The sequence below is a fragment of the Oncorhynchus keta genome, unplaced genomic scaffold (assembly GCF_023373465.1).
Source record: "Oncorhynchus keta strain PuntledgeMale-10-30-2019 unplaced genomic scaffold, Oket_V2 Un_contig_3897_pilon_pilon, whole genome shotgun sequence".
Lineage (NCBI taxonomy): Eukaryota > Metazoa > Chordata > Actinopteri > Salmoniformes > Salmonidae > Oncorhynchus > Oncorhynchus keta.
Window position 1 is genome coordinate 25,021 of NW_026287488.1, and position 22,039 is coordinate 47,059.

Sequence of the window (22,039 nt, forward strand, 5' to 3'; positions counted from 1 at the left end):
GATCAGCATCCATGGGAAACTTCACCCTACACCCTTATCAACACAGTAGCATGGGAAACTTCACCCTACACCCTTATCAACACAGTAGCATGGGAAACTTCACCCTACACCCTTATCAACACAGTAGCATTGGAAACTTCACCCTACACCCTTATCAACACAGTAGCATTGCAGGGTGAGGTCAGGTGGACTGAACTTGTTATAATATTGTTCTTCTCGTTGCAGGACTGACTTCTGCGTGCACAAAGACCAGCCCTGTGACACAGTGGGTGAGGAATCACAACCGTGTGTGTGTGTGTGTGTGTGTGTGTGTGTGTGTGTGTGTGTGTGTGTGTGTGTGTGTGTGTGTGTGTGTGTGTGTGTGTGTGTGTGTGTGTGTGTGTGTGTGTGTGTGTGTGTGTGTGTGTGTGTGTGTGTGTGTGTGTGTGTTGAAATAGTCTGTCGGTGGCCCTTGTTGACCTCTGACATTGCTGTCCCCCTGAAAAGGAGAAGCAGGTGACATTTCAACCCGCCTGGTCTGTAAAAACCTCTCAAGCACACACACACACACACAGACACACAAACACAATGCATGCGGACACACACACACACTTATACTCTCTGACACACGCACACACACACGCACACACTTTGGAGATAAGACCACACAGGTACTGCAGATGAGACCCTGCTGTAATCTGTCTGTCTCTCCCCCCTCACTATAACTGTAATCTGTCTGTCTCTCCCCCCTCACTATAACTGTAATCTGTCTGTCTCTCCCCCCTCACTATAACTGTAATCTGCCTGTCTCTCCCCCCTCACTATAACTGTAATCTGTCTGTCTCTCCCCCCTCACTATAACTGTAATCTGTCTGTCTCTCCACCCTCACTATAACTGTAATCTGCCTGTCTCTCCCCCCTCACTATAACTGTAATCTGTCTGTCTCTCCCCTCACTATAACTGTAATCTGTCTGTCTCTCCCCCTCACTATAACTGTAATCTGTCTGTCTCTCCACCCTCACTATAACTGTAATCTGCCTGTCTCTCCCCCCTCACTATAACTGTAATCTGTCTGTCTCTCCCCCTCACTATAACTGTAATCTGTCTGTCTCTCCACCCTCACTATAACTGTAATCTGCCTGTCTCTCCCCCCTCACTATAACTGTAATCTGTCTGTCTCTCCCCCCTCACTATAACTGTAATCTGTCTGTCTCTCCCCCCTCACTATAACTGTAATCTGTCTGTCTCTCCCCCCTCACTATAACTGTAATCTGTCTGTCTCTCCACCCTCACTATAACTGTAATCTGTCTGTCTCTCCCCCCACTATAACTGTAATCTGTCTGTCTCTCCCCCTCACTATAACTGTAATCTGCCTGTCTCTCCCCCTCACTATAACTGTAATCTGTCTGTCTCTCCCCCTCACTATAACTGTAATCTGTCTGTCTCTCCCCCTCACTATAACTGTAATCTGCCTGTCTCTCCCCCTCACTATAACTGTAATCTGTCTGTCTCTCCCCACTCATTATAACTGTAATCTGTCTGTCTCTCCCCCTCACTATAACTGTAATCTGTCTGTCTCTCCCCCTCACTATAACTGTAATCTGTCTGTCTCTCCCCACTCACTATAACTGTAATCTGTCTGTCTCTCCACCCCACTATAACTGTAATCTGTCTGTCTCTCCCCACTCACTATAACTGTAATCTGTCTGTCTCTCCACCCCACTATAACTGTAATCTGTCTGTCTCTCCCCACTCACTATAACTGTAATCTGCCTGTCTCTCCCCCCTCACTATAACTGTAATCTGTCTGTCTCTCCGCCCCACTATAACTGTAATCTGTCTGTCTCTCCCCACTCACTATAACTGTAATCTGTCTGTCTCTCCGCCCCACTATAACTGTAATCTGTCTGTCTCTCCACCCCACTATAACTGTAATCTGTCTGTCTCTCCACCCCACTGAAACTGTAATCTGCCTGTCTCTCCGCCCCACTATAACTGTAATCTGTCTGTCTCTCCACCCCACTAAAACTGTAATCTGCCTGTCTCTCCGCCCCACTATAACTGTAATCTGTCTGTCTCTCCCCCCACTATAACTGTAATCTGTCTGTCTCTCCACCCCACTGAAACTGTAATCTGCCTGTCTCTCCGCCCCACTATAACTGTAATCTGTCTGTCTCTCGGCTCCACTATAACTGTAATCTGTCTGTCTCTCCCCCCTCACTATAACTGTAATCTGTCTGTCTCTCCCCACTCACTATAACTGTAATCTGTCTGTCTCTCCCCACTCACTATAACTGTAATCTGTCTGTCTCTCCACCCCACTATAACTGTAATCTGTCTGTCTCTCCCCACTCACTATAACTGTAATCTGCCTGTCTCTCCCCCCTCACTATAACTGTAATCTGTCTGTCTCTCCGCCCCACTATAACTGTAATCTGTCTGTCTCTCCCCACTCACTATAACTGTAATCTGTCTGTCTCTCCCCACTCACTATAACTGTAATCTGTCTGTCTCTCCCCCCCACTATAACTGTAATCTGTCTGTCTCTCCGCCCCACTATAACTGTAATCTGTCTGTCTCTCCACCCCACTGAAACTGTAATCTGCCTGTCTCTCCGCCCCACTATAACTGTAATCTGCCTGTCTCTCCGCCCCACTATAACTGTAATCTGTCTGTCTCTCGGCTCCACTATAACTGTAATCTGTCTGTCTCTCCACCCTCACTATAACTGTAATCTGTCTGTCTCTCCGCCCCACTGTAACTGTAATCTGTCTGTCTCTTCCCCCTCACTATAACTGTAATCTGTCTGTCTCTCCGCCCCACTATAACTGTAATCTGTCTGTCTCTCCGCCCCACTATAACTGTAATCTGTCTGTCTCTCCGCCCCACTATAACTGTAATCTGTCTGTCTCTCCACCCCACTATAACTGTAATCTGTCTGTCTCTCCACCCCACTATAACTGTAATCTGTCTGTCCCCCCGCCCCGCAGTAACTGTAATCTGCCTGTCTCTCCGCCCCACTATAACTGTAATCTGCCTGTCTCTCCGCCCCACTATAACTGTAATCTGTCTGTCTCTCCACCCCACTATAACTGTAATCTGTCTGTCTCTCCACCCCACTATAACTGTAATCTGTCTGTCCCCCCGCCCCGCAGTAACTGTAATCTGTCTGTCTCTCCGCCCCACTATAACTGTAATCTGTCTGTCTCTCCGCCACACTATAACTGTAATCTGCCTTTCTCTCCACCCCACTATAACTGTAATCTGTCTGTCTCTCTCCCACTATAACTGTAATCTGTCTGTCTCTCCGCCCCGCAGTAACTGTAATCTGCCTGTCTCTCCGCCCCACAGTAACTGTAATCTGTCTGTCTCTCCACCCCACAATAACTGTAATCTGTCTGTCTCTCCACCCCACTATAACTGTAATCTGTCTGTCTCTCCACCCCACTATAACTGTAATCTGTCTGTCTCTCCCCCACTACTACCACTACTACCCCCTACCACCTCTACTCACTACCACTACTACCAGCACTACCACTACTCCGCCCCCTACCACCTCTACCCCCTACCACTACTCCCCCCTACCACTCTACCACCTACCACACTACTACCAGCACTACCACTACTACCCCCTACCACTACTACCCCTACCACCTCTACCACCTACCACTGTCTACCCCCTACCACTACTACCCCTACCACTCCCCCCGCCCCTACCACTACTATCTGTCCCTACCCCACTACTACCACTTCTGTCCTCCTACCACTACTACCCCCTACCACTACTACCACTACTATCCCCTACCACTACTACCCCTACCACTACTACCACTACTACCACTACTCCCCTACCACTACTAACCACTACTATCCCCACCACTACTATCCCCTACCACTACTACCACTACTACCCCTACCACTACTACCACTACTATCCCCTACCACTACTACCACTACTATCCCCTACCACTACTACCACTACTACCACTACTACCCCTACCACTACTACCACTACTAACCCTACCACTACTGTCCCCTACCACTACTACCACTACTACCACTACTATCCCCTACCACTACTACCACTACTACCCCCTACCACTACTACCCCCTACCACTACTACCACTACTATCCCCTACCACTACTACCACTACTACCACTACTATCCCCTACCACTACTACCCACTACCACTACTATCCCCTACCACTACTACCACTACTATCCCCTACCACTACTACCACTACTATCCCCTACCACTACTACCACTACTACCCCCTACCACTACTACCACTACTATCCCCTACCACTACTACCACTACTACCACTACTACCACTACTATCCCCTACCACTACTACCACTACTACCCCCTACCACTACTACCACTACTATCCCCTACCACTACTACCACTACTACCCCCTACCACTACTACCACTACTATCCCCTACCACTACTACCACTACTATCCCCTACCACTACTACCACTACTATCCCCTACCACTCTACCCCTACCACTACTACCACTACTATCCCCTACCACCTCTACCCCTACCACTACTACCCCCTACCACTACTACCCCTACCACTACTACCACTACTATCCCTACCACCTCTACTCCCTACCACTACGACCCCTACCACTACGACCCCTACCACTACTACCCCCTACCACTACTATCACTACTACCCCCTACCACTACTACCACTACTATCCCCTTCCACCCTACCCCCTACCACTACTACCCCCTACCACTACTACCACTACTACCCCTACCACTACTATCACTACTATCCCCTACCATCTACCCCCTACCACTACTACCCCCACCACTACTACCACTACTACCCCTATCACCTCTACCCCTACCACTCACTACTACCCCTACCACTACTACCACTACTACCCCTATCACCTCTACCCCTACCACTACTACCCCTACCACTACTACCACTACTACCCCTACCACTACTACCACTACTACCCCTACCACTACTATCCCCTACCACCTCTACCCCTACCACTACTACCCCCTACCACTACTATCCCCTACCACTACTACCACTACTACCCCCTATCACCTCTACCCCCTACCACTACTACCCCCTACCACTACTACCACTACTACCACTACTACCACTACTACCCCCTACCACTACTACCCCCTACCACTACTACCCACTACCATTACTACCACTACAACCCCCTAACACTACTACCACTACTACCACTACTACTCACTACCATTACTACCACTACAACCCCTACCACTACAACCCCTGCCACTACTACCACTACTACCACTACTACTCACTACCACTACTACCACTACTACCACATACATGAAATTAGAGTAGGCCCTCTTTTTGCTCACCTGGAAAATCCAGTATCAACTTTTCATGTAATTTATGATCAGGATCTCCCTGAAAGCCTTTGGTGGTGTGCAGTGATAACCCCACCTGGCAGGTGTGTGAGTGTGAGGAACTTTGACTTCCTCTGCTTTGAAGCTCACTCATACTTTCTGCTGTTGTGTGTTCCTCGCCTGCAGCCATGGTTTGAGCTCCTGAGATCAAGATCTAACAGTAACTGTACTGTGTGTGTATTGTGTGTGTACTGTGTGTGTGTACTTTGTGTGTGTACTGTGTGTGTACTGTGTGTGTGTGTGTGTGTGTGTGTGTGTGTGTGTGTACTGTTGTACTGTGTACTGTGTGTGTACTGTGTGTTGTGCTGTGCTGTGTGTGTACTGTGTGTGTAATGTGTGTGTGTACTGTGTGTGTAATGTGTGTGCTGTGTGTGTACTGTGTGTACTGTGTGTGTGTGTCTTCTCACATCATCCAACACCCCTGGTTGTATTGTAAACATACTAACACATACACTGGTCAGTGACCCTAGTCTGTTAATCTCTGACTCTCTCGACTCTAGCTGAGTGAAATACCTGTTTCCATCCCTCCTTTCTTCTCTTCTATTCTTCTGTCTGTTATCCTCTCTTCTCATTCAGCTGGTTCTCTCCTCCTTTCAACAACATGTTCTGACATGGATGTGGTCTGTTTGTTCACACTGAGTAGTTCTCTATCCACCCTATTCTACCCTCCCTCACTTTCCACCAACTCCCTCCCTCACCCCTCCCTGGAGAGAAGCAGGAGGAGAGGGGAGAGAATCAGGAGGAGAGGTGGAGAGAAACAGGAGGAGAGGGGGAGAGAATCAGGAGGAGAGGGGGAGAGAATCAGGAGGAGAGGTGGAGAGAAGCAGGAGGAGAGGAGGGGGGAGAGAATCAGGAGGAGATGTGGAGAGAAGCAGGAGGAGAGGGGGAGAGAAGCAAGAGGAGAGGGGGAGAGAAGCAGGAGGAGAGGGGAGAGAAGCAGGATGAGAGGGGGAGGTGGAGAGAAGCAGAAGGAGAGAGGGGGAGGTGGAGAGAAGCAGAAGGGAGAGGGGAGAGGTGAGAGGGGAGAGGTGGAGAGAAGCAGAAGGAGCAGGAGAGGGGAGAGGCAGGGAGAGAGGTGGGAGAAGGAGAGGAGAGGGGAGGTGGAGAGAAGCAGGAGGAGAGGGGGGGGAGAGAAGCAGAATGAGAGGGGAGAGGTGGAGAGAAGCAGGAGAGGGGGGAGAGGGAGAGGGGAGAGGTGGAGAGAAGCAGAAGGAGAGGGAGAGAGGTGGAGAGAAGCAGGAGGAGAGGGAGAGAGGGGGAGAGAAGCAGGAGGAGAGGGGGAGAGAAGCAGAATGAGAGGGGAGAGGTGGGAGAGAAGCAGGAGGAGAGGGAGGGGAGAGGGGGAGAGAGGTGGAGAGAAGCAGGAGGGGGAGAGGGGGAGAGAAGCAGAATGATGAGGGGAGAGGTGGAGAGAAGCAGAAGGAGAGGGAGAGGGAGAGGGAGAGAAGCAGAATGAGAGGGGAGAGGTGGAGGAGGGGAAGGGCAGAGGTGGAGAGAAGCAGGGAGAGAGGGGGAGAGAAGCAGGAGGAGAGAGGGGAGAGAAGCAGAATGAGAGGGGAGAGGTGGAGAGAAGCAGGAGAGGGAGAGGGAGAGAGGGGGAGAGAAGCAGAAGGAGAGAGAGGTGGGAGAGGGGAGAGGTGGAGAGAAGCAGAATGAGAGGGGAAGGTGAGGAGGGGGAGGTGGAGAGAAGCAGAAGGAGAGGGGAGAGGTGGAGAGAAGCAGAAGGAGAGGGGAGAGAGGGGGAGAGAAGCAGGAGAGGGGGAGGTGGAGAGAAGCAGAAGGTGAGAAGCAGGGGAGGGGAGGTGGAGAGAAGCAGAAGGAGAGGGGAGGGGAGAGGTGGAGAGAAGCAGGAGGAGAGGGGAGATGGAGAGAAGCAGAAGGAGAGGGGGAGGTGGAGAGAAGCAGAATGAGAGGAGAGAGGTGGAGAGAAGCAGGAGAGAGGAGAGGGGAGAGAGGTGGAGAGAAGAGAGAAGGAGGAGAGGGGAGAGGTGGAGAGAAGCAGAAGGAGAGGGGGAGGTGGAGCAGAAGCAGAGGAGGTGGAGAGAAGCAGGAGGAGAGGGAGAGAGAAGCAGAAGGAGAGGGGGGAGGTGGAGAGAAGCAGGAGGAGAGGGGAGAGAAGCAGAATGAGAGGGGAGAGGTGGAGAGAAGCAGGAGGAGAGGGGGAGGTGGAGAGAAGCAGAAGGAGAGGGGGAGGTGGAGAGAAGCAGAAGGAGAGGGGGAGGTGGAGAGAAGCAGAATGAGAGGGGAGAGGTGGAGAGAAGCAGAATGAGAGGGGGGAGGTGGAGAGAAGCAGGAGGAGAGGGGGAGGTGGAGAGAAGCAGAAGGAGAGGGGGGAGGGGGAGAGAAGCAGAATGAGAGGGGAGAGGTGGAGAGAAGCAGAATGAGAGGGGAGAGGTGGAGAGAAGCAGGAGGAGAGGGGGAGGTGGAGAGAAGCAGAAGGAGAGGGGAGAGGTGGAGAGAAGCAGAAGGAGAGGGGGAGAGAAGCAGAATGAGAAGGGGAGAGGTGGAGAGAAGCAGCAGAAAGGAGAGAGGGGGGAGAGTGGAGAGAAGAGAGGGTGGAGAGAAGCAGAATGAGAGAGAGAAGCAGAATGAGAGGGGAGAGGTGGGGAAGAGGTGGAGAGAAGCAGGAGAGAGAGGGGGAGGTGGAGAGAAGAGAGAAGGGAGAGGAGAAGAGGAGAGGGGAGAGGTGGAGAGAAGCAGAAGGAGAGGAGAGAGACGGAACAGAGCTTTTTATGAGCCTGTGATTATAGTATGGCATAGTAGCACAAAGAGCAGGAGTGTTCTCGTTCAAATTCCCTACAGGAAGATTACCTAATGTAGATAGTAGATTTATGGTACAACATTGTACCTAGCATGAGGTTAGCATAAGGTTTAACCCTTACAGTTATGGTACAGGTTAGGACCAGGCATTGAAGGTTTAACCCTTACAGTGTGTGTGTGTGAGTGTTGTGTGTGTGTGTGTGTGTGTGAGTGTGTGTGTGTGTGTGTTGTGTGTGTTGTGTGTGTGTGTGTGTGTGTGTGTGTGTGTGTGTGTGTGTGTGTGTGTGTGTGTGTGTGTGTGTGTGTGTGTGTGTGTGTGTGTGTGTGTGTGTGTGTGAGGAAGCTTGTGTGTGTGTAAGGAATGCCTGGTCCTAACCTGTACCATAACTGTAAGGGTTATACTTATACTAACCTCATGCTAGGTACAATGCTGTATCATAATCTACTAGCTACATTAGGTAATCTTCCTGTAGTGGAACTTGAACGAGAACACTCCTGCTCTTTGTGCTCCTCTAAGAGCATGTGTGTGTGTGTGGATGGATGTGTGAATGTGTGTGTGTGTGGATGGATGTGTGAATGTGTGTGTGCCACTTTGAACCATACTATAATCACAGGCTCCAATGCCTCTTTCCCTCTCTCCACCTCTATCCCTCTCAGCTTTGTAGTCTGTGTGTGCAATAGCAAGAGAGAGAGAGAGAGAGAGAGAGAGAGAGAGAGAGATGAATGGGGTTGGGTTTGGTTGATTCCTGTGTTTATTGTCTTATTGGTGCTTATCAAAACAGCTGGGCCCCCTGCTCTCTGTGAGGGAGAGATGGAATGGAAGGAAGAGAGAGAGAGAGAGAGCGCAAGAGTGAGCGAGAGAGAGTAGTTGAAGCAATATCTTGGTAGTGACAACATCCTATTTCCTGTGTTCTGTTTACTAGTGTGTGTGCCTGCGTGTTTAGCAGAAAAGTAAGGGAGGTAGGACCAACACCACTACTGTATACATTGCCGTGAAAAAGTTATGCAACACCCAATGCCCCTGTGTAAAAAGTGATTCCCCGTTGCATTCAATAACTGGTTGGTGTGTGTTACATGGAGTCCAGCAGGGTCAATCCAGGGTGTTTGTGTGTGTGTGTGTGTGTTTGTGTGTGTGTGCGTGTGTGTGTGTGTGCGCGTGTGCGTGCGCGTGTGTGTGCGCGTGTGCGTGCGTGTGCGTGTGTGCGTGCGTGTGTGTGTGTGCGCGTGTGTGTGTGTGTGTGTGTGTGTGCGTGCGTTGTGTGCCCATGTGTGTGTGTGGGTTGCAGAGAAGGCAGTAGGGTCAGGCAGTAGTGAGTCCTCACAAAGCCGTCTGTCCCAGTTCTGCAGAGCCAGCCCAGACACTAGCTAGTGTTTCCATTGACGTGCTATAGTGTTGGGTTGTGTTGAGCTGACAGTGCTTGTCCACTCCCCACTAGTGGATTCAGCATGTCAATGGAAAGCCCTTCATGTTCTAACGACTAATTAGCTCAGTGGAAATCATTAGAATAAACTTGCCTGTGTGCAACGGAGTGCTTGTGTGTTTAGATCCCTGATAAGGCTTTGCTCCTCTCTAGAGGCTGTCTGGATGGATGGGCAGCCATCGTTGTGAGGCCAGACACACACACACACGCACGCACGCACACACACACACACACACACACACACACACACACACACACACACACACACACACACACACACACACACACACACACACACACACACACACACACACACACACACACACACACACACACACACACACACACACACACACACACACACAAACACACCGAGCATTTGATCAGCCAGCTCTCCACAGTTACCGCTGAGTCTAATGTGACCAGTGCAGTGAGAAACACAACACTGCAGATCTATGTCCTTTGTTCTGGGGCTTTAGCCTCAGAAGTGCTGGCTTGGACGAATCTTTGAAGCCTCAAAAAACTCAGCCATGCATTACCTCACAGTGTGATACACACACACACACACACACACACACACACACACACACACACACACACACACACACACACACACACACACACACACACACACACACACACACACACACACACACACACACACACACAGCACTCGCCCAAGCCTTCCCCATTTCTCCTTCTCCCAAATCCAGTCAGCTGATGTTCTGAAAGAGCTGCAACATCTGGACCCCTACAAATCAGCCGGGCTAGACAATCTGGACCCTTTCTTTCTAAAATTATCTGCTGAAATTGTTGCAACCCCTATTACTAGCCTGTTCAACCTCTCTTTTGTGTCGTCTGAGATTCCCAAAGATTGGAAAGCAGCTGCGGTCATCCCCCTCTTCAAAGGGGGGCACTCTTGACCCAAACTGCTACAGACCTATATCTATCCTACCCTGCCTTTCTAAGGTCTTCGAAAGCCAAGTCAACAAACAGATTACCGACCATTTCGAATCCCACAATACCTTCTCCGCCAAGCAGTCTGGTTTCAGAGCTGGTCATGGGTGCACCTCAGCCACGCTCAAGGTCCTAAACCATATCTTAACCGCCATCGATAAGAAACAATACTGTGCAGCCGTATTCATTGACCAAATGATTGCCTCGCCTGGTTCACCAACTACTTCTCTGATAGAGTTCAGTGTGTCAAATCGGAGGGCCTGTTGTCCGGGCCCCTGGCAGTCTCTATGGGGGTGCCACAGGGTTCAATTCTTAGACCAACTCTCTTCTTTGTATACATCAACGATGTCGCTCTTGCTGCTGGTGAGTCTCTGATCTATCTCTATGCAGACGACACTATTCTGTATACTTTTGGCCCTTGGAGACTGTGTTAACAACCCTCCAGACGAGCTTCAATGCCATACAACTCTCCTTCTGTGGCCTCCAATTGCTCTTAAAGAAGACAAACTATTTTACGCACTTCAGCACTTGGCGGTCTTGTTCTGTGAGTTTGTATGGCCTACCACTTCGCGGCTGAGCCGTTGTTGCTCCTAGACGTTTCCACTTCACAATACCAGAATTTTTACAAACTGACTTGTTGGACAGGTGGCATTCTATGATGGTGTCACGTTGAAAGTCACTGAGCTCTTTAGTGAGCCCATTTTACTGTCAATGTTTGTCTATGGAGATTGCATGGCTGTGTGCTCGATTTTATACACCTGTCAGCAACGGGTGTGGCTGAAATAGCTGAATCCACTCATTTGAAGGGGTGTCCCTATATAGTGTATATTGTGAGTACAATTATTATTATTTTGTTCTTCAGCCATCATGCATAACTTTTGATAGATGGTTCAATAGTCAGTTGGATTGAAGTATGTATTATACATTTAAATGAATCCCCTGGTATTAGTCGGTTTCTTTATGATATATGACCTGGATATATTAAGTCCAAGTTTATGATCCAACATTATCCTTACAGAAAGAGAAAAAGAAGGCTGTCTGGACCAGGCTGCTGCTGTCTGTCGTAGCATCAAGGCTGTCTGCACCAGGCTGCTGCTGTGTGTCGTAGCATCAAGGCTGTCTGCACCAGGCTGCTGTGTGTCGTAGCATCAAGGCTGTCTGCACCAGGCTGCTGTGTGTCGTAGCATCAAGGCTGTCTGCACCAGGCTGCTGTGTGTCATAGCATCAAGGCTGTCTGCACCAGGCTGCTGTGTGTCGTAGCATCAAGGCTGTCTGCACCAGGCTGCTGTGTGTCATAGCATCAAGGCTGTCTGCACCAGACTGCTGTGTGTGTCTTAGCATCAAGGCTGTCTGCACCAGGCTGCTGCTGTGTGTTGTAGCATCAAGGCTGTCTGCACCAGGCTGCTGCTGTGTGTCGTAGCATCAAGGCTGTCTGCACCAGACTGCTGTGTGTGTCTTAGCATCAAGGCTGTCTGCACCAGGCTGCTGCTGTGTGTCGTAGCATCAAGGCTGTCTGCACCAGGCTGCTGTGTGTCTTAGCATCAAGGCTGTCTGCACCAGGCTGCTGCTGTGTGTTGTAGCATCAAGGCTGTCTGCACCAGACTGCTGCTGTGTGTCGTAGCATCAAGGCTGTCTGCACCAGGCTGCTGCTGTGTGTCATAGCATCAAGGCTGTCTGCACCAGGCTGCTGCTGTGTGTCGTAGCATCAAGGCTGTCTGCACCAGGCTGCTGCTGTGTGTCGTAGCATCAAGGCTGTCTGCAGCATCAGGCTGCTGCTGCTGTGTGTCGTAGCATCAAGGCTGTCTGCACCAGGATGCTGCTGTGTGAGCATCAAGGCTGTCTGCATCAAGGCTGTAGCATCTGCTGCACCAGGCTGCTGTGTGCTGCTGTGTGTGTAGCATCAAGGCTGTCTGCACCAGGCTGCTGTGTGTCGTAGGCTGCATCACCAGGCTGTCTGCACATCAAGGCTGTCTGCACCAGACTGCTGCTGTGTGTCGTAGCATCAAGGCTGTCTGCACCAGGCTGCTGCTGTGTGTCGTAGCATCAAGGCTGTCTGCACCAGACTGCTGTGTGTCGTAGCATCAAGGCTGTCTGCACCAGGCTGCTGCTGTGTGTCGTAGCATCAAGGCTGTCTGCACCAGGCTGCTGTGTGTCTCAGCATCAAGGCTGTCTGCACCAGACTGCTGCTGTGTGTCGTAGCATCAAGGCTGTCTGCACCAGGATGCTGCTGTGTGTCGTAGCATCAAGGCTGTCTGCACCAGACTGCTGCTGTGTGTCGTAGCATCAAGGCTGTCTGCACCAGGCTGCTGTGTGTCTCAGCATCAAGGCTGTCTGCACCAGACTGCTGCTGTGTGTCGTAGCATCAAGGCTGTCTGCACCAGGATGCTGCTGTGTGTCGTAGCATCAAGGCTGTCTGCACCAGGCTGCTGCTGTGTGTCGTAGCATCAAGGCTGTCTGCACCAGGCTGCTGCTGTGTGTCGTAGCATCAAGGCTGTCTGCACCAGGCTGCTGTGTGTCGTAGCATCAAGGCTGTCTGCACCAGACTGCTGCTGTGTGTCGTAGCATCAAGGCTGTCTGCACCAGGCTGCTGCTGTGTGTCGTAGCATCAAGGCTGTCTGCACCAGGATGCTGCTGTTTGTCGTAGCATCAAGGCTGTCTGCACCAGGATGCTGCTGTGTGTCGTAGCATCAAGGCTGTCTGCACCAGGATGCTGCTGTGTGTCGTAGCATCAAGGCTGTCTGCACCAGACTGCTGTGTGTCGTAGCATCAAGGCTGTCTGCACCAGGATGCTGCTGTTTGTCGTAGCATCAAGGCTGTCTGCACCAGGATGCTGCTGTTTGTCGTAGCATCAAGGCTGTCTGCACCAGGATGCTGCTGTTTGTCGTAGCATCAAGGCTGTCTGCACCAGGATGCTGCTGTGTGTCGTAGCATCAAGGCTGTCTGCACCAGGCTGCTGTGTGTCGTAGCATCAAGGCTGTCTGCACCAGGATGCTGTTTGTCGTAGCATCAAGGCTGTCTGCACCAGGCTGCTGCTGTGTGTCGTAGCATCAAGGCTGTCTGCACCAGGATGCTGCTGTGTGTCGTAGCATCAAGGCTGTCTGCACCAGGCTGCTGTGTGTCGTAGCATCAAGGCTGTCTGCACCAGGCTGCTGTTTGTCGTAGCATCAAGGCTGTCTGCACCAGGATGCTGCTGTGTGTCGTAGCATCAAGGCTGTCTGCACCAGACTGCTGCTGTGTGTCGTAGCATCAAGGCTGTCTGCACCAGGCTGCTGTGTGTCGTAGCATCAAGGCTGTCTGCACCAGACTGCTGCTGTGTGTCGTAGCATCAAGGCTGTCTGCACCAGGCTGCTGCTGTGTGTCGTAGCATCAAGGCTGTCTGCACCAGGCTGCTGTGTGTCGTAGCATCAAGGCTGTCTGCACCAGGATGCTGTGTGTCGTAGCATCAAGGCTGTCTGCACCAGGCTGCTGTGTGTCGTAGCATCAAGGCTGTCTGCACCAGGATGCTGCTGTGTGTCGTAGCATCAAGGCTGTCTGCACCAGGATGCTGCTGTGTGTCGTAGCATCAAGGCTGTCTGCACCAGGCTGCTGTGTGTCGTAGCATCAAGGCTGTCTGCACCAGGCTGCTGTGTGTCGTAGCATCAAGGCTGTCTGCACCAGGGCTGCTGTGTGTCGTAGCATCAAGGCTGTCTGCACCAGGCTGCTGTGTGTCGTAGCATCAAGGCTGTCTGCACCAGGCTGCTGTGTGTCGTAGCATCAAGGCTGTCTGCACCAGGCTGCTGTGTGTCGTAGCATCAAGGCTGTCTGCACCAGGATGCTGTCTGCACCAGGCTGCTGTGTGTCGTAGCATCAAGGCTGTCTGCACCAGGCTGTCTGCACCAGACTGCTGCTGTGCTGTGTGTCGTAGCATCAAGGCTGTCTGCACCAGGCTGCTGTGTGTCGTAGCATCAAGGCTGTCTGCACCAGACTGCTGCTGTGTGTCGCTGTCTGCACCAGCATCAAGGCTGTCTGCACCAGGCTGCTGCTGTGTGTCGTAGCATCAAGGCTGTCTGCACCAGGCTGCTGTGTGTCGTAGCATCAAGGCTGTCTGCACCAGGATGCTGTGTGTCGTAGCATCAAGGCTGTCTGCACCAGGATGCTGTGTGTCGTAGCATCAAGGCTGTCTGCACCAGGCTGCTGTGTGTCGTAGCATCAAGGCTGTCTGCACCAGACTGCTGCTGTGTGTCGTAGCATCAAGGCTGTCTGCACCAGGCTGCTGTGTGTCGTAGCATCAAGGCTGTCTGCACCAGGCTGCTGTGTGTCGTAGCATCAAGGCTGTCTGCACCAGGATGCTGTGTGTCGTAGCATCAAGGCTGTCTGCACCAGGCTGCTGTGTGTCGTAGCATCAAGGCTGTCTGCACCAGGCTGCTGTGTGTCGTAGCATCAGACTGCTGCTGTGTGTCGTAGCATCAAGGCTGTCTGCACCAGGCTGCTGTGTGTCGTAGCATCAAGGCTGTCTGCACCAGGCTGCTGTGTGTCGTAGCATCAAGGCTGTCTGCACCAGGCTGCTGTGTGTCGTAGCATCAAGGCTGTCTGCACCAGGCTGCTGTGTGTCGTAGCATCAAGGCTGTCTGCACCAGGCTGCTGTGTGTCGTAGCATCAAGGCTGTCTGCACCAGGCTGCTGTGTGTCGTAGCATCAAGGCTGTCTGCACCAGGCTGCTGCTGTGTGTCGTAGCATCAAGGCTGTCTGCACCAGACTGCTGCTGTGTGTCGTAGCATCAAGGCTGTCTGCACCAGGCTGCTGTGTGTCGTAGCATCAAGGCTGTCTGCACCAGGCTGCTGTGTGTCGTAGCATCAAGGCTGTCTGCACCAGGCTGCTGTGTGTCGTAGCATCAAGGCTGTCTGCACCAGGCTGCTGTGTGTCGTAGCATCAAGGCTGTCTGCACCAGGCTGCTGTGTGTCGTAGCATCAAGGCTGTCTGCACCAGGCTGCTGTGTGTCGTAGCATCAAGGCTGTCTGCACCAGGCTGCTGTGTAGCATCAAGGCTGTCATCAAGGCTGTCTGCACCAGGCTGCTGTGTGTCGTAGCATCAAGGCTGTCTGCACCAGGCTGCTGTGTGTCGTAGCATCAAGGCTGTCTGCACCAGGCTGCTGTGTGTCGTAGCATCAAGGCTGTCTGCACCAGGCTGCTGTGTGTCGTAGCATCAAGGCTGTCTGCACCAGGCTGCTGTGTGTCGTAGCATCAAGGCTGTCTGCACCAGGCTGCTGTGTGTCGTAGCATCAAGGCTGTCTGCACCAGACTGCTGCTGTGTGTCGTAGCATCAAGGCTGTCTGCACCAGACTGCTGTGTGTCGTAGCATCAAGGCTGTCTGCACCAGGCTGCTGTGTGTCTTAGCATCAAGGCTGTCTGCACCAGGCTGCTGTGTGTCGTAGCATCAAGGCTGTCTGCACCAGGCTGCTGTGTGTCGTAGCATCAAGGCTGTCTGCACCAGGATGCTGCTGTGTGTCGTAGCATCAAGGCTGTCTGCACCAGGCTGCTGCTGTGTGTAGCATCAAGGCTGTCTGCACCAGACTGCTGTGTGTCGTAGCATCAAGGCTGTCTGCACCAGACTGCTGTGTGTCACATCAAGGCTGTCTGCACCAGACTGCTGTGTGTCGTAGCATCAAGGCTGTCTGCACCAGGCTGCTGTGTGTCGTAGCATCAAGGCTGTCTGCACCAGACTGCTGTGTGTCGTAGCATCAAGGCTGTCTGCACCAGGCTGCTGTGTGTCGTAGCATCAAGGCTGTCTGCACCAGGCTGCTGTGTGTCGTAGCATCAAGGCTGTCTGCACCAGGCTGCTGTGTGTCGTAGCATCAAGGCTGTCTGCACCAGGCTGCTGTGTGTCGTAGCATCAAGGCTGTCTGCACCAGGCTGCTGTGTGTTGTAGCATCAAGGCTGTCTGCACCAGGATGCTGCTGTGTGTCGTAGCATCAAGGCTGTCTGCACCAGGCTGCTGTGTGTCGTAGCATCAAGGCTGTCTGCACCAGACTGCTGTGTGTCGTAGCATCAAGGCTGTCTGCACCAGGCTGCTGTGTGTCGTAGCATCAAGGCTGTCTGCACCAGGCTGCTGTGTGTCGTAGCATCAAGGCTGTCTGCACCAGACTGCTGTGTGTCGTAGCATCAAGGCTGTCTGCACCAGGCTGCTGTGTGTCGTAGCATCAAGGCTGTCTGCACCAGGCTGCTGTGTGTCGTAGCATCAAGGCTGTCTGCACCAGGCTGCTGTGTGTCGTAGCATCAAGGCTGTCTGCACCAGACTGCTGTGTGTCGTAGCATCAAGGCTGTCTGCACCAGGCTGCTGTGTGTCGTAGCATCAAGGCTGTCTGCACCAGGCTGCTGTGTGTCGTAGCATCAAGGCTGTCTGCACCAGGCTGCTGTGTGTCGTAGCATCAAGGCTGTCTGCACCAGACTGCTGTGTGTCGTAGCATCAAGGCTGTCTGCACCAGGCTGCTGTGTGTCGTAGCATCAAGGCTGTCTGCACCAGGCTGCTGTGTGTCGTAGCATCAAGGCTGCTGTGCTGCAGCATCAAGGCTGTCTGCACCAGATGCTGCTGTGCACCAGACTGCTGTGTGTCGTAGCATCAAGGCTGTCTGCACCAGGCTGCTGTGTGTCGTAGCATCAAGGCTGTCTGCACCAGACTGCTGTGTGTCGTAGCATCAAGGCTGTCTGCACCAGGCTGCTGTGTGTCGTAGCATCAAGGCTGTCTGCACCAGGCTGCTGTGTGTCGTAGCATCAAGGCTGTCTGCACCAGGCTGCTGTGTGTCGTAGCATCAAGGCTGTCTGCACCAGACTGCTGTGTGTCGTAGCATCAAGGCTGTCTGCACCAGGCTGCTGTGTGTTGTAGCATCAAGGCTGTCTGCACCAGACTGCTGTGTGTCGTAGCATCAAGGCTGGCTGCTTAAAGGGCCTCAGGCACGAGTGGAATAAGAAATGAAAGGAGAGCGAGAAAGAGACCGTGAAACTAGAATACAGAACAGAGAAATGTAAAACAGACATGTCTGTGGAGTCCAGACTCTCAGGCATAGCGAAGGTCAGGGGCAGAAGTCTTCAGGGAGATTATTACTTGCAGGTTAGAGATGTCAAATTGAGTTTAGCCACCGCCAAAGTACGAAAAATCATTTACGTTCTATTTACATTTCCAACTTTTTAAAACTGAAATAAAACATTTGAAATGTCAGCTAAAGGTTTCACTCTCCTTCACAAATCAATCTAAAGTTTTCACTGTCTCACAAATCAAGAAGAAACTATATTCCAATTCTTTGTTTATATAATATATTATACTATTTTCTCAAATAAGCCTCTTGTCCTTGCTCTCATCCCCATCTCACTGCACCTTGTGGATGGACTGTAGATCACTGGCATCCAGTTCTGCCTCTTCAAATCAAATGTTATTTGTCACATGGGCCAAATATACCTCACAGTGAAGTGCTTACTTACAAGCCCTTAAGCAACAATGCATTTTAAGAAAAATAAGTGTTCAGTAAAAAATGGATAAGTAAAAATCTATACTCACGTGTAAAGGTTTTGCATATCCCAACTCCCCATGAGACACCCTCGGAGAGTGTGGTCATGACCAGGGTCTGCCGTTATCAACAGTGACCCTGGAGCAATTAGGGTTAAGTGCCTTGCTGAAGGGCAGAATCAACTGATGTTTCACCTTGTCGGCTCGGGGATTCGAACTAGCAACCTTTCAGTTACTGGTCCAATGCTGTAACATGTAGTGCAATAGGATGTCATTTGGGCACAGCCATGGAGAACCAGTATACTTTAGAGGCTCACACATAGCCCTGTGATCTTTTCCTGACTGTGTGACTTAACTTAGACTCAGAATGTCTCCAGGTCAGGAAGAACGTAGGGTCCTACCCATGCACCATGGCTTTAGGTCTGCCAGTAAAGACACAAGTGGTGGCTACTGCTACGGATATATATTTAGTAAGCCAATGCTTCATTAGGAGGCAATCAGGTCAGACAGCTGTAAACCCGGTGGAATGAGTCATTCTGATACATCAAAATAGCTGGTCTGTAGGCCACTGGTGGTAATGGTTGGTGTGCAGTGCATAAGGGGTCCCAAAGTCAACACCTCAGCTTTCTCATTAGTCATGAGGCATCAAAACCAAAGGAACTGAATAACAATAAGAAATGCTCTATATGGAAGGAAAGTAGTGTGGAAACCTTCCAAAAAACAATTAGGCAACAACAAATTCAATCCCTTTTAGACAACTTCCCGGACAAAACATTTCACTGTAATAGTGAAGGTGTAAACTTGGCAGTAGAAAACCTAACAGTATATTTGACCTCTCAGCTTCCCTATAAAATCTCACAATTTCAAGCAGACAACCTAAGAAAATGAACAACAGTTACAAATGGTTTGATGAAGAATGCAAAACCTTAAGAAAGAAATTGAGGAACCTATCTAACCACAAACATAGAGACCAAGAAAACCTGAGTCTATGCCTTCACTATGGTGAATCACTAAAACAATACAGAAATACACTACGGAAAAAGAAGGAACAGCACGTCAGAAATCAGCTCAATGTAGTTGAAGAATCCATAGAATCGAACCACTTCTGGGAAAATGGGAAAACACTAAACAAACAACAACACAAAGAGTTATCTATCCAAAATGGAGATGTATGGATAAACCACTTCTCTAATCTTTTTGGCTCCATAACAAAGAACAAACAGCAAAAACATATACACTACTGTTCAAAAGTTTGGGGTCATTTAGAAATGTCCTTGTTTTTTAAAGAAAATCACTTTTTTTGTCCATTAAAATAGCATCAAATTGATCAGAAATACAGTCTAGACATTGTTAATGATGTAAATGACTATTATAGCTGGAAATAGCCATTTTTTAAATGGAATGTCTACATAGGTGTAGAGGCACATTATCAGCAACCATCACTCCTGTGTTCCAATGGCATGTTGTGTTAGCTAATCCAAGTTCATCATTTTAAAAGGCTTTAGAAAATTAGAAAACCTTTTTGCAATTATGTTAGCACAGCTGAAAACTGTTGTCCTAATTAAAGAACCAATACAACTGGCCTTCTTTAGACTAGTTGAGTATCTGGATTATCAGCATTTTTGGGTTCGATTACAGGTTCAAAATGGCCAGAAACAAATAACTTTCTTCTGAAACTTGTCAGTCTATTCTTGTTCTGAGAAATTAAGGCTATTTCATTGCCAAGAACCTGAAGATCTCGTACAACGCTATGTACTACTCCCTTCACATAACAGTGCAAACTGACTCTAACCAGAATAGAAAGAGGAGTGGGAGGTCCCAGTGCACAACTGAGCAAGAGGAAAAGTACATTAGTGTGTCTAGTTTGAGAAACAGATGCCTCACAAGTCCTCAACTGGCAGCTTCATTAAATAGTACCCACAAAACACTAGTCTCAACGTCAATAGTGAAGAGGTGACTCCGGGATGCTGCCCTTCTAGGCAGAGTTCCTCTGTCCAGTGTCTGTGTTCTTTTGCTCATCTCAATCTTTTATTTTTATTGGCCAGTCTGAGATATGGCTTTTTCTTTGCAACTCTGCCTAGAAGGCCAGCATCCCAGAGTCGCCTCTTCACTGTTGACGGTGAGACTGGTGTTTTGTAGGTACTATTTAATGAATCAGCCATCACAGCAGCAATATTTGTGACCTGTTGCCACAAGAAAGTTAAACAGTGAAGAACAAACACCATTGTAAATGCAACCCATAGTTATGTTTATTTATTTTCCCTTTTGTACTTTAACTATTTGCACATCGTTACAACACTGTATATAGCCATAATATGACATTTGAAATGTATGTTTTCCTTTGGAACTTTTGTAAGTCTAATATTTACTGTACATTTTTTATTGTTGATTTCACATTGGTTTATTATCCATTTCACATGTGTTTCCCATGCCAATAAAGCCCTTTGAATTGAATTGAGAGCAAGAGAGAGGCAGAGAGAGAGAGAGGCAGAGAGAGAGAGGTGCTTCTGTCACCAACCATGGAGGGCCTACAGCAGCACCTAGATCTTATGCACAGATTCTGTCAGACCTGGGCCCTGACAGTAAATCTCAGTAAGACCAAAATAATGGTGTTCCAAAAAAGGTCCAGTCACCAGGACCACAAATACAAATTCCATCAAGACACTGTTGCCCTAGAGCACACAAAAAACTATACATACCTTGGCCTAAACATCAGCGCCATAGGTAACTTCCACAAAGCTGTGAACGATCTGAGAGACAAGGCAAGAAGGGCATTCTATGCCATCAAAAGGAACATAAATGTCAACATACCAATTAGGATTTGGCTAAAAATACTTGAATCAGTCATAGAGCCCATTGCCCTTTATGGTTGTGAGGTCTGGGGTCCGCTCACCAACCAAGACTTCACAAAATGTGAGAAACACAAAATTGAGACTCTGCACGCAGCATTCTGAAAAAATATCCTCTGTGTACAACGTAGAACACCAAATAATGCATGCAGAGCAGAATTAGGCCGATACCCACTAATTATCAAAATCCAGAAAAGAGCCGTTAAATTCTATAACCACCTAAAAGGAAGCGATTCCCAAACCTTCCACAACAAAGCCATCACCTACAGAGAGATGAACCTGGAGAAGAGTCCCCTAAGCAAGCTGGTCCTGGGGCTCTGTTCACAAACACAAACACACCCTACGGATCCCCAGGACAGCAGCACAATTAGACCCAACCAAATCATGAGAAAACAAAAAGATAATTACTTGACAGATTGGAAAGAATTAACAAAACAACAGAGCAAACTAGAATGCTATTTGGCCCTACACAGAGAGTACACAGCGGCAGAATACCTGACCACTGTGACTGACCCAAAATTAAGGAAAGCTTTGACTATGTACAGACTCAGTGAGCATAGCCTTGCTATTGAGAAAGGCTGCCGTAGGCAGACATGGCTCTCAAGAGAAGACAGGCTATGTGCTCACTGCCCACAAAATGAGGTGGAGCTGCACTTCCTAACCACCTGCCCAATGTATGACCATATTAGAGAGATATATTTCCCTCAGATTACACAGATCCACAAAGAATTCGAAAACAAATCAAATTTTGAAAAACTCCCTCCACAGTGTGCCATCACAGCAGCAAGATTAGTGACCTGTTGCCACGAGAAAAGGGCAACCAGTGAAGAACACACACCATTGTAAATACAACCCATATCTATGCTTATTTATTTTATCTTGTGTCCTTTACCATTTGTACATTGTTATAACACTGTATATATATATAATATGACATTTGTAACGTCTTTACTGTTTTGAAACTTCTGTATGTGTGATGTTTACTGTTAATTTTTATTCTTTATTTCATTTTATATAGTCACTTTATATATTATCTACCTCACTTGCTTTGGCAATGTTAACACATGTTTCCCATGCCAATAAAGCCCTTGAATTGAATTGAATTGAGAGAGAGAGGCAGAGAGAGAGAGAGAGGCAGAGAGAGGCAGAGAGAGAGAGAGAGGCAGAGAGAGAGA

The 22,039-nt window shown here is 49.6% G+C and overlaps 1 protein-coding gene across 1 annotated transcript in view; it reads left to right on the top strand.

Moving 5' to 3' along the window:
- Positions 1-225: 225 nt before the first annotated feature.
- The window catches only part of LOC127924268 (A disintegrin and metalloproteinase with thrombospondin motifs 17-like), a gene marked incomplete at its 5' end in the record, with an annotated part of 79,217 nt that continues 57,403 nt past the window's right edge, over positions 226-22,039 (top strand). The window contains one exon of the mRNA XM_052508831.1: positions 226-269. Within this exon, the coding sequence (XP_052364791.1) occupies positions 226-269 (44 nt within the window). The remainder of the gene's footprint in view (positions 270-22,039) is intronic.